This window comes from Danio aesculapii, chromosome 20 (genome assembly GCF_903798145.1).
Source record: "Danio aesculapii chromosome 20, fDanAes4.1, whole genome shotgun sequence".
NCBI classification, from domain to species: domain Eukaryota; kingdom Metazoa; phylum Chordata; class Actinopteri; order Cypriniformes; family Danionidae; genus Danio; species Danio aesculapii.
Genome location: NC_079454.1, coordinates 39,202,943 through 39,216,014, shown reverse-complemented (window position 1 = coordinate 39,216,014; position 13,072 = coordinate 39,202,943). Strand labels below are relative to the sequence as shown.

The 13,072-nt window shown below is 35.9% G+C and overlaps 1 protein-coding gene across 1 annotated transcript in view; it reads right to left on the bottom strand.

Moving 5' to 3' along the window:
• Window positions 1-8,411, bottom strand: part of ehd3 (EH-domain containing 3) — a 55,411-nt gene extending 47,000 nt beyond the window's left edge. Inside the window, exon 1 of the mRNA XM_056481038.1 lies at window positions 7,705-8,411. Coding sequence (XP_056337013.1) covers window positions 7,705-7,931 — 227 coding nt within the window. The 5' untranslated portion in view covers window positions 7,932-8,411. The remainder of the gene's footprint in view (window positions 1-7,704) is intronic.
• Window positions 8,412-13,072: the final 4,661 nt, after the last annotated feature.

The window sequence follows — 13,072 nt, the reverse complement described above, 5'->3', positions numbered from 1 at the left end:
AAATAAGCTTTCACCAAAATAGCTTTCAAAAAAAAAAAAAACTTTAAAAATACTCAAAAGTGTCCCTGTCAAGGTTTTCAAATAATTACTTGGTTTCCGCTACATTCATTCTTCCATGGCGGGGCGCCACACCAAAATTTATCCCACCACGGCTACATTACAGCTTCTACAGACTCAAAACATTAATTCATTTTTTAAATAGCGGGTTATAATCACGCCAAAACGTTTTCGAAAGGTAAGTGAATTATAAAAGCATAAACTTTTCTGTAATCATAGTACTGATGAACACAGTACATAGTAAGGATGAACACAGTTTCCATAATTATATTTATTTATAGATAAAGGTCTAGGGCTCGGCATACAATGACTTTATCTTGCTGGAGTGTTTAAATTTACTTCAGAACACATCAATGCCGCTCTGTAGGTCTATTGGAGACATTCATAAATATTCCTAGCAAATCTAATAATTGTTGGAGACATACTTGTTACATAAATGCACTAAATCGCACTTCATCAGCGTGTATTTGAGAGCGCACAAGAAAATCTGCACTTGAGCAGTGTGTATTTGAGGGCGCGCAAGAAGTTGTGCACGAACAGAGGAAATCGGCGCTCAAGCACAGATATTCACATGCTCGTATTACATGAATGCGATATCGACTTGTAATACTACGCTCATGACATTTGTCAATGAAATAACGTCACAGGTAGTTGGTAGATCTGTGTAAAAGGTCCAACAGAGTCGGCCGCCACAACTGGAAAAATCCTATAGGAAACACTGAATTATATTTGATTTACCAAAGTCACACAAGCGACAATTTCACATCGGTTACATCCATAATGGAGAGGCGTCACATCATCAACAAAACTTCCCTCATAAATGCAAAAATGTAAAATAAAATCAAAATCAATATTTTTTGTTCTATAGAGAGCCAACTCTTATCCTTTTGATTAGCATGGAAAGCTAGCGTGGATGAAGAGTGAGTGAACAAGACAGTGGGACTGAGGCAGCAGGGGGCATGAACGCAAGATCACCTAGAAAAAATCATGCAGGCAGACTTCCAGCGCATCCGATTTCTCATCCAAACTTTGTTCAATACACTACCAAGTCCAGCCAACCTTCACGTGTGGGGCAAGCAAAGCATGTCCAGCATGCCAGATCATTACAACACCTATTGAGCAGCTGCCCAAAGGCCTTGGCGGAAGAGTGTTGCTTTTATTGATACCGCACATCGAATGGAAAGAAATTTTTTTTTTCCGCATTTCATGATGTGTGTGTGTGTGCGCGGTCCTTTACTGACAGCCACGTGTGTGGATCTGGTCACAAAATGCGGCGAAAAGTCGTACATGACGGTAACTGTTTGATTGCGCTGTTTACTTCAATAATGCCACTAATATATGCATACTCCACATCTTAATTCCATTTCTGTTTAGATGAATTATGACTTATGACTTAAAGGTCACCTTTGGTAAAAAATCTACTTTTCAATCTGTTTGGACAGACATATGTGCATGTATGGTGTATAGATTGTCATATTGGGGTGATATAAACACACCCAGTGCTTTTTTTTTTTCAATTTAACAACATAAAAAACGGTGGACCAATTGGAGCTGTTTTCAAATCGACCGCTACCTGACGTAGGAGAGCGGTCCCCCCGCCCACCAATATTGATTGACAGGCGCATCATCAGATCCTCAGTTTGTTGATTCACATTCGCCATTTTCAGCGTGAGTCGAAGCGATATCACTAAAAGAACACCCTAGCTCTATTTTTAGATGCAAGGCTCACTGGGCTCAACACAAGAGCAATATTCTCCACATTATCGCTCTAATCGGAATTATTGGTTGTATCTTTAGGTAGGTTTGCAAACATGTGTACTTCTCATTGAGTCTACCTTATACTTCAGCCGTTTGCATTTCTCGCGATCCCAGAAGCTCCCTGTGATCTTAACTAGCATGCGTTTTAGAATTCTAAACGGTTTCTATCAGGGTACACTCAAGTCGACGGCTGGGCGCCGCGGACCGCTGCAGAAACCTATGTTTAGAATTCAAAAATGCGTGGCGCGACGATTCGGGACACTTCATGTTTCTGCCGCGCTACAGAGAGTGTCTGGTGTGCCGTGTCGCGGCTTCGAGCGGCGCATCCGGTGCCTCAGTCAAAGTTAATTCAGTGTGCGTGGTTATTAGTTTCTGTGTTCAAGCTCGGCACTTGAAACTAGCACACAGTTGGGTGTAAAACTGTACAAAGACACATGATTTTGTACTCTCTGCTTGGTCTGTGTCAGAGTCGTACATGTATGACTGAATGGTGATCCTCTGTCTCCTTCTCCGTCTGCCTGTCAGACTTGCAAACGCAGAGCGGGTGAGCTCATGGCCCCGCCCCCTTGTTACGTTGGCGGGAAGCCGAAACTAATTTACATGTGAAGCAACACACCCATAAATCAGCGAACTGTGGACACGCCCCCAACATGACACTTTTTAACACATTATAATAAACAAATCTGAATTGTGTTTTAAACTGAACCTAAACTGGCACACTCAGAAGAACCATAATATTAATATTAAATCATAAAAAAGAGGTAAACTATGTTCCCTTTAATTATGAATTATGACTAGTCGGATTAAGGTAATTATAAAAAAATAAATAAAATAAAAAAATATTCGCTGTTTACATGGTAGACTCTTAATCAGAGTATTGCCTTAATCATATTAAAATCCTATTAAAGTATTGTTGCCCATGTAAACATACTCAATGGTCGACTCAACCACACCATCAGGGCTCTGTGAACTTGGCCTTGCGAAGCAGCATTTTCTGTATGTACGTACGTATGTACATCAAAAGAAATTAGGCTATGGCTCACGCTTATTGACAGTGGAAGAGGATTTACAATTAGTTTTGTCAGGAATCCAACCACAGATTAGCATGTTGTCCTCACAGAAAAAGTCAAGCTATGTAGAAATGTTTCAATGTAATTAATGCTATGCACTTTAAACACAGCAAGTAATATGTGAATGATGTTTGTGCATGCATTATAATTTTGGCTCAAGGGAGGGGTGCCTGGGGGGGCGCGAGTGAAATTGGACAAACTTGGGGGGGCTTGTGACCTAAAAGTTTGAAAACCCCTGTTCTAAGCAGCAAATAAGCCAATTAGAACAACTTCGGAAGGATCATGTGACACTGAAGACTGGAGTAATAGTTATGTAGTAGTTTTTCAACATATTAAATCAAAATGTTGAATTTGTATGTGAAAAATGTGAAAATACTCATCTAATCCAGGTCTATAGATCAAAATTGTATAATATGTTTGAGTACAACAACCTAATTAACCCTGATACAGCTGTTTTTTTAAAGAAAGTGATGCCCGTGGAACAGAGCAGAGCTTATGTGTAATATGAGCATGTTGAAAAGATTCAGTGTTAAACTTCCCCTAGACATTATAATGAAGTGTTTCATGGGGTTACATTTGCAAAACATGCGGAGAAAGTTGAGCTTATTTTCTTACACAGTTATGCGTTTAGTCAGCAGAACAGGCGGCATGTCCACTGAGGCTCTCATGACCCTCATGAATAATGCAAAGGTGGAAAGAGTGCCAGAGCGAAAAATCAAGAGGCTCATTTGTTACCAGCGCTGGACAGTATCACACTCGCACATACTTAAAACTCACCTTGAGTGCATGCATGACTGATCATTTAAAAAAAAAAATGAATTCAGAAGAGATTGTTTTTATTTATTTTTTTTTATTTATTTTAATATGAAGAAATATTATGAAAGAAAATAAAATATACAAAATATAAAATATACTATAAAATAATTAAACATAATTACTTCCTGTTTTTTTTATCTGTGTACATTTTTTTTTTTATTTATGCCAATTACATTTTTATGACTATTTCCTATTATAAGATTTGCAGCTTAAAAATTTTGTGCAAAGCATGACATATTTTGGTGGTTCCTTTGATGAGCAAGATTTAAAGCATTGCAAATGATTTATTATGCGAAGCTGTTAAATTTAATAAAAGTATACATTTTTAGAGGTGTGAACCTACACTGGTCTCAGGGTTTGGTTATGATTATCATGCCATCGATTCGGTTCAATTCGATATATCGGTGCATCATGGTGCATTGACAATGCTTTCCATACACAATTTTATATTTTACTTCACAGGCGCTGTTCACCGATGAGTGACACTGATAAACGGCCGCGGCGCAGTGTTGCCAGATTGGGCGGTTTTGGATTGGCATTTCGGCATGTTTTTGATAGTTTTTGGGCTGGAATCAGTCAGCGACATCTGGCAACACTGCAGTGGCGATCACAGCTGATCAATGATTGACGCGGTGGAGAAAACTTGCGCACTCGTGTCTGTATCCAGAAGTATCGCTGTAACAGAGGAGAGGAAAAGTCATGCAGCCGGTCAAATGGGCCACAGTGAGAGAGGAATGGAGTTTACTTTCATTCTTTCAATCACAGTGAAATAGGACCTTTTACTGTAAGTGTCAGTGAAAGACTGTAAAGCAAGCGCAAACGCAGTGAAATTGTGCACAGTTTCTGCATTTTTAACTAGTTGGAGCGTTGTAAATACTCGTGCTCGCCTCCCGCATCATAGTAAGCTATGGCAACATAGCTCATATGAGATAAATGACGTCAGTACACAATAACCGGTTATGATTATTACTGAACCGATGCCGAATTGTCTGCGTCTGCATCTAATTTTGACACCCCTAATACTTTTTTTAGTTACTGACTCCAAAGTTGACCAGAATGAGCATTTTATTAAAAGCCACCTATGATGAAAATCCGATCTGAACTGTGTGTAGATATAGTGTGTCCACAGTCATATTGGGGTGATATAAAGACAATAAGTCCCTTTTTTTTTTTTATTTGCTGACGTTAAAATAGTATCCCTCCCATTTTGAGGGCGACCACAAAGTGACGTGGGAGTGCGGTTTTTCCAACCACCGAACTGATTGACAGCCGTGTATTAACATGTCTCTGTAGTAACGTGTATAATCATATACAAAAGACAGGACATGCGCAAAGCATCTGGGATTAAAAGATCTGTTCAGCTCTCTGTGATCATCAATCATCATCAAATGTGATCAAGAATGAGTTTTACAAGTTTGAAACGTTTTTAAAACAGTGCATGTTTGTAATGAATTACAGCAATTTTACCGTCTTAATCACCACAGCAACGTGTCAGTATGATTCTAAAAGAAGACGCTTCAATCCCGGTTTGTAGACGTTAAATCAGGTTTATTTTGTACATTAACATAATGAATATCCATACAGTGGTGGATATTAATGTGTATCCTGTCACATTTGCTGTGCAAAGTTAAACACGCGCTGTTTATTTGCGTAAACTTTGTAACAACATTGTATGTTACTAATCATTGCAGAGAGCTTAAACACAACAAATACATCAAATAATCATTGTGAAAGTTCTTACTGTAGTATTTCTCACAAACGTCATGCGAGATCTGCTTCCTTTAAGTCTGTCACTGTGCTGTTTATCTGTCGCAGCTAAGGTGGAGATTAAGGCACACACTGACAGGCATGTGGGAACGGTGGGCATGGAGAACTAGCTTTAAAGGCACAGGCAACAAAAACAGCTACATTGCGTTTAAAGCAGAAAAGTTTAATATTCTGAAAGGTCTAATAAATAATCTGATGGGTGTTTTGAGCTGAAACTTTACAGACACCTTCTGGAGATACTTATCCCAAATCTCGAAAAAGGGGTAAAATCGGTGCCCTTTAATGTAATGTTACGTTATGTTGAATAATATTGTACAAAGTTGACCATTTATGAATACAAAAAGTGGGCTCTAATCAAAACTTTGCATAATGAAATTAAATGTTAAAAAGTTGCCAATTTGACTAATGAATTCAGAATTCTCAAAAACAGCAGTCTTACAAAAATAAATGTTTTAAACTATTATACCTATCAGTCCGGATAAACTTCAGGTTAGTCCTAAATGTTTTCTATATTAGAACCCATTATTGACAAGTTACTATGGCAATGCTGAAGCCACTGGAAGTGTCTCTTGTTGCCTGGTGATCATTAGTAGTTTGTCGCCTTTCCTTTTGGACCAAAGTAGCTCTAAATTCCCCAGCAGACGAGTCTCACACCACAGCAGCGACAGCAATTGTGTCATACAGACATATGTCAGAGCTGGAGCCAGCTCTGTTTACAAGGAAACAATTTCTGTCTAAGCTAAAATTATAGTACCATGTTAAGAACTTTGTTTAGCATGTAACATCAAGATCTGTATTCAGAGAACACAGAAATTAAGTTCTCATATAAACAGAGGAAGGATAAATCAGTATCGTCAGTCATGGATTTTTTTTTTTTTGGTTTAAATATTTTATATTTTGTGTCTAATATATGCTTCTTAAATTAACTAAAATTTGTCATTAACAATCCTATAAGATTGTGGGGAATTTCATGACTTGTAAAACTGGTTGCAACAATTACAGCATGACTGCTGTGAAAAATATATAAAAATATATACAAAAATGTATGCGTCATGTTTGAGCTATTTCAATAAATCATAAACGGAGGTATTGTCAGATTTTACTGAAAGTTTGTTGCAAGTTTCTCAATAACCCAATCTGATACAAAGTACTAGATGTTCCCTGTTAAATTTGATCAATGTTATAATTCTTTCATTCATTTTCTTTTCAGCTTAGTCCCTTTATTAATCTGGGGTCGCCATAGCGGAATGAACCGCCAACTAATCCTGCACGTTTTACGCAGCGGATGCCCTTCCAGCTGCAACCCATCACTGGGAAATACCCAAACACTCATTCACACACATACACTACAGACAATTTAGCCTTCCCAATTCACCTGTACCGCATATCTTTGGACTGTGGGGGGAAACCGGAGCAACCGGAGAAAACCCATGCGAACGCAGGGACAATGTGTAAACTCCACACAGAAACACCAACTGACCCAGCCGAGGCTTAAACCAGCGACCTTCTTGCTGTGAGGCGACAGCACTACCTACTGCGCCGCCTATGATAATACAATTAAATAATAATATAATTAAACTTATAGTAATGCTTACGCATGTATATAGAATAACCAATACAATCACACACACACTTTTACTGCACTTTTATGTGTTAATTTTATAATGTTTATGCACGTATGACTTCTTCATAATATTTATTCAAAGATCCTTGATTATAGTTACCTGGCTTGTGAAAAGAAAAAAATATTAATATTATATATTTAAATAAAAAATTTTGCTTAAAGGTAAATGGCAAGACATTTTATGATGGCCATGAATCAGTTAAAACATTGTTATTAAACAACAACAATAATAATAATAATAATAATAATAATAATAATAATAATAATAATACCTTATCTATTGTTTCTATAAATACTACTTAACACACAATAATTACTATAACACAATTAAACTTATATTAACGTTTATGCATGTATATATAATAAGCAATACATTCATACAGACTATTGTTAATTTTATAATGCTTATGTATGTAAAAAAAAATAATAATAATAATAATAAATAAATAAATAAATAATTATAATAAATAAAGTTTCCTGGTTAACAGTGACACTTACCAATAAAGCAAAAACAAAAATGTATAGAAAACAATATTCAAACACATTTACATAATCCTAATACTTGTCAGGACATTCGCACCTGGTATACAGGAGCAAAGATTAATATCTCACCTTATGAAGCTGGTTTTGCCGGTAGAATATTGACCCACCAGGAGAACCATGGGTTTGTTGTCAAAATCTGCATCCTCCAGCGCGGGTGAGTGAAACTCGTGGAATTTGTAGTGCTCCTCCAGTGGAAGCAGTTTGGTTTTGTAGAGCTTCTTGAGTCCTTCACTGACAGTCTGGAAGACCTCTGGATCTTTCTTCCTCCTGTCATCGGTACCCAACCAGCTGAACATGATGCAACCCTAATATATACAGCCTTTGTACACTATTTCTGTCTTTTCTTGGACAATTTTTCCACAAATACGCACAAACTCGCCGAATGATGCGTTTTCGAATGAATGGATCTTTTCTGACGTCGATTTATTTTAAGTGTCCATTGAAAAGGTTCCCTTGTCTGCAGGCCACTCACGACACAAAATGCACAAAAGACTAAATCATAATTACAAAATGCAACTCATTACAAAATATTCTGCTGTTATGTCACGATCAAAACATGGCCAAAGCGGCAGCCTTTAATTCAGGCTATTGTTGGAATAAACGCGCGCGCCGCCAGACTCGACAATGCCTCTTTCAGCGAACGCGACAAATGTTGCAGTTGTGAAAGAGAAAAGAAAACGAGCGGCAAATGCTCCGGCAGAGCAGATTCAGTCACGATGACAGGCGTCCACAGGCTTCCCACTGCCGCAGATTTAAATGCCAGTGCGCTGGAGAAACCCGACACCAGAGGAAATGTCCCACTGGCAAAGCCCCACCCAGAACAGAAGAGCTCCAGTCATGGATGCAGCGCCGTTGTAGCGGACGGTGATGGCTGGTACTGCTGCTGCTTTTCTCCAGGGAGGTTTTTGTTTACATCATCGCCATAATGATAAATGCATAAAATAAAGGCCAGGCATGTTATTTTCTGTATAACATGATATTATGTACTATGCTTTCCAAAAGAGAGTTTTTTTTTTTTTTACAATATTACAAAGAATACTGCATAAAAATATAGTTCAAGGATGTCATTTTTTAAAAGTAATATAATATAATATAATATAATATAATATAATATAATATAATATAATATAATATAACTTAGGCCTAACTTAACTTAAGCTATATTCAGATATAATGTGCAAAGGTTAACTAAGTATGATTGGAAATGTCCACCTAGTGGTAAGCCATTGTAGAGCAACATAAATAAATAAATAAATAAATAAATAAATAAATAAATAAATACATCTGAAAAATGTATATACACATTAACACATGGTTCTATTCAGAGGAGCCCATCACTCTGAAGAGATTAGGTCATAGGTATGAGCCCTTCCGAATTGAAGGCAGTGAGACACCAAAAAACTTTTCAAAGCATCATGGCTGATAAGTTGTAGTATCATTCAAAATCCTTCATTCCAATAGGCCATTCAAAGTGGGTGTTTTTGAGCACTGATATCACGGTCACGATCATTTCAACTCCAAAGTGTCCTTTGAAAAATGAAATATTCACTTTGAAACAAGCTGATAGTCAGAGCCCTAGGCCACAAGAAAGGGCCTAAACTATTGTTAAATATAAATTTATAAATATAAATTCTAAATTATTTTAATTTAATTTGTATTTTATTTATAAACTTTTCATTAGTGAACTTTAAACTTTGGCTGTTTGAAAAAAAAGATTTTACAATAGGTTAATTGGCTATGCTTAGCCCCACACTAAATTTTCGCATGCAGAAATCCAGATTGTTAGCCCATCATCAAGGCTATATATTTACTTGTGTAAATGTGTGTAAATTTATATTTATATAGTTTTAAAATTAATTTCAGTAAAATTGACTCAAATGAAAATTTTTATATGATTTATTTACAATAGAGTTTGTAAAGTAATATTTTTAGTGTTTTTAGTAGATATACTATATAAGAGACTTGCTTTGTTTACCAAATAAGTGGATTTAATTGGATTTGCATTGTAAACATTAAAAGTTAAAAGGGTATTTTTTTTATTTCATATATTAAGTTTAGTTATAATACTCCCAAAATCATTCCACATAAATCTGCAGATTTTTTACGAAATTCTCCACAGAAATAGCAATAAATGTCCGCAGATTCTGTCTGGCCCTAGTTATGCTATATAGTACATTTATAAATTTAATGTCAAATTAGTGTTGATTCTAATAACTTCATCAAGAAAGAATATGAGCTGGGACAAAAGGCATAAGTGAAGCATAACACAACAAATTAAATTAATTCATTTCATTTCCCTTCGGCTTAGTCCCATTATTCATCAGGGATCGCCACAGCAGAATGAACCGGCAGCTTATCCAGCATATGTTTTACACAGTGGATGCCCTTCCAGCTGCAACCCAGTACTGGAAAACATCCATTCACACTCATTCACACACATACGCTACGGACAATTTAGTTTATACAATTCACCTATAGCGCATGTCTTTGGGGGAAACCAGAGCACCTTGAGAAAACCCACGTGAACACGGGGAGAACATGCAAACTCCACACAGAAATACCAACTGACCCAGCTGGGACTCGAACCAGTGACCTTCTTGCTGCGAGGCCAAATTAAATATACTTAGGGAAAATAAATCTGCAGAAACATTCAGCATAGAGAGAGTACAGGTACAGTGATTCAGAGAAATACAAGTGGATTCAGTCAGAATGTTTATACTAAAATTATATTTCCATAATGAAGAAAACATGCTTGGTCATGAAGAAAAGAAAACAAGACGATTAACTGAAGTATGTTTACTGCCAGTATGCAAATGACAAGTGAGTAAAAAGAGTGTAAAGAAGGCACAGACCACTAGATGGAGAAATAAGACAACAAAACACCAGCCTACACTCTCAGAAAAAATGGTACAATGTTGTACCAAAGAAGGTACAAACCCTTGTCACTGGGGCAGTACCTTTTCATGGGACAAAATTGTACCTTAAGACAAAGAAACAAATTTGTACCATTGTAGTTTGTACCTTTAAGGACATGATTTGTACCATGGGATACCAAAATGTACCTTTGGTTTTTAAAACCTGCAGATACAATATTGTACCTTCATCAAAGGTACAAATCTGAGGTACCACCATAGCGACAAGACACTTTGTACCTTAAAGGTGTCAAAATGCTTACCAAACATTTCTTTAAAATGCCTTAAATGTTTAGGTTACAATATCTATAGTTTAACTTTTTACCAGTAGTTTTGTAATATAGAACTTAATAATTAATGTTTATAAGTTTTTTAAAGATATGCTTTTAAATGATGATTCAAGTTTTAAAATGCAAATCAATCATAAAATTACTTTGCCTTTCCAGTCATGTTTCTTTTCATAGATATTGTAATAAAGAAGGAGCTGTTCAACACTTATGTACCATTTTTATGAGAACAATTGTGTACCTTCATTTCAGTTGTACCATAAAAGCACCGAACAGTATCATTAGAGGTCTTTTCTGTACCATATAAAGAACATTTACAAAGGTACAAAACTGTTCCTCAAGGAACATTATTTGTACCACCGTGTACCTTTTTTTTCTGAGAGTGTAGAAAGCCCATTTAATGGTGGCTTATACTAACGAATTTTCACCTTTTTAACAAATAAATAAATAAATAAATAAATAAAGAAATAAATAAAGAAATAAATACAAAATAGGATATGCCAAAAAAAATAATCTTTTTTTAAAGACAAAACTAAAGTCACTGCATTTGGGAACAAAAATGAAATTTTCAACAACAAAAAAATTAGTCAAGAATCTTGGTGTGATTCTGGAGTCAGATCTTAGTTTCAAGTGTCAAAGCCGTAACTACTGTAAATCAACAATACTACCATCTCAAAAACATTGAGTATAAGATTTATTCATACATTCATTCTTTTTCCTTCGGCTTAGTCCTTTATTTATCAAGGGTCGTCAGAGCAAAATGAACCACCAGCTTATGTTTTACAAAGCAGATACCCTTTCAGCCACAACCAAACACTGGGAAACACCCATACACTCTCATATTCACACACTCACCCAACACGGCCATTTTTTTTTTTTTTGTTTAACCAATTCACCAGAGCATCTGGAGGAAACCCACGCAAACACAGGGAGAACATGTGAGTATGAGATAAGTATAAGAAATAAAATTAGAGTTAGATGCTTTGAAAAATTAGAATTAAAAGCAAAGAATTAGATGCTTTGTTTCCAGTGAGGACTTGGATAAACTTGTTCATGCTTTTATTACCAGCAGGGTGGATTACTGTAATGGACTCCTCACTGAGTTTTCCAAAAAGACAGTCAGACATTTGCAACTCATCCAGAATGCTGGTGCCAGGATTCTGACCAGAACCAAAAAAATCTGAGCACATCACACCTGTCCTCAAGTCTTTACACTGGCTTCCAGTTACATTCAGAATAGACTTAAAAGTATTATTGCTTGTTTATATATCACTACATGGTACCCAGGACCTCAATACATTGCAGATATGCTCACTGAATACAAGCCTAACAGATCACTTAGATCATTAGGATTGAGTAAATTGGAAACTACAAGAGTTTACTTACTAAATTCGCTACTACACCCCCCGTTGAACCAGCTTTCAACAAATGATCAAACGTGCTCCAAAAGTAGGCAATGTTAAGACACAATGTATATTCACAGGATTTAAAAACGCATCTTTTTAGCTGTGCCTTTACTAAATCAGAACTGTGCTACATCTGACAGATTTCACTGATTGTGCTCGTTCTTTGTGATTTAAAAAAAAATGTTTTAACACATTTTCAATTATTTTTAATCATTTTAACTTTTGTTTTTTTTTCTTATGCGTATTGTATTTAGTTTTTTATTAGTGTTTATGTAAAGCACTTTGAATTACCATTGTGTATGAAATGTGATATCAATAACCTTGCCTTGCCTATTCTAATAGGGTATTATAAGAATTAAAAAGGTATAGTTCACTAAAAACTGAAAATTTTGTCATCATTTACCCACCCTTTACTTGTTCAAAACCAATTTGACTTTCTTTTTTCTGTTGAACACAAAAGAAAACATCTGAAGAAAGCTGTAAATCTGTAACCACTGAGTTCCATAGTATTAGCTTTTTTTTCTATAATGGAAGTTAATGGTTACAGGTTTTCAGCTTTCTTTAAAATATCTTATTTAGTTTTCAACGGGAGAAATAAGCCCAAATGTTTGGAACAACTTGAGGGCGAGTAAATATTTGATGCATGTAAATTTTTTTTCGTCTAAACTTTCCCTTTCACACTGCTTAATTTTAGACAATTTGACAACCATTGTCATTTCCAGCTGTAAGGTTTTGCAGGTTGTATTACTAGTGTAAAGTGTAAACTTGTGTTAAAGTAAAAAACTACAAATACTCATATTACTGTAATTGAGTAGTTGTTCTCAGGAATTGT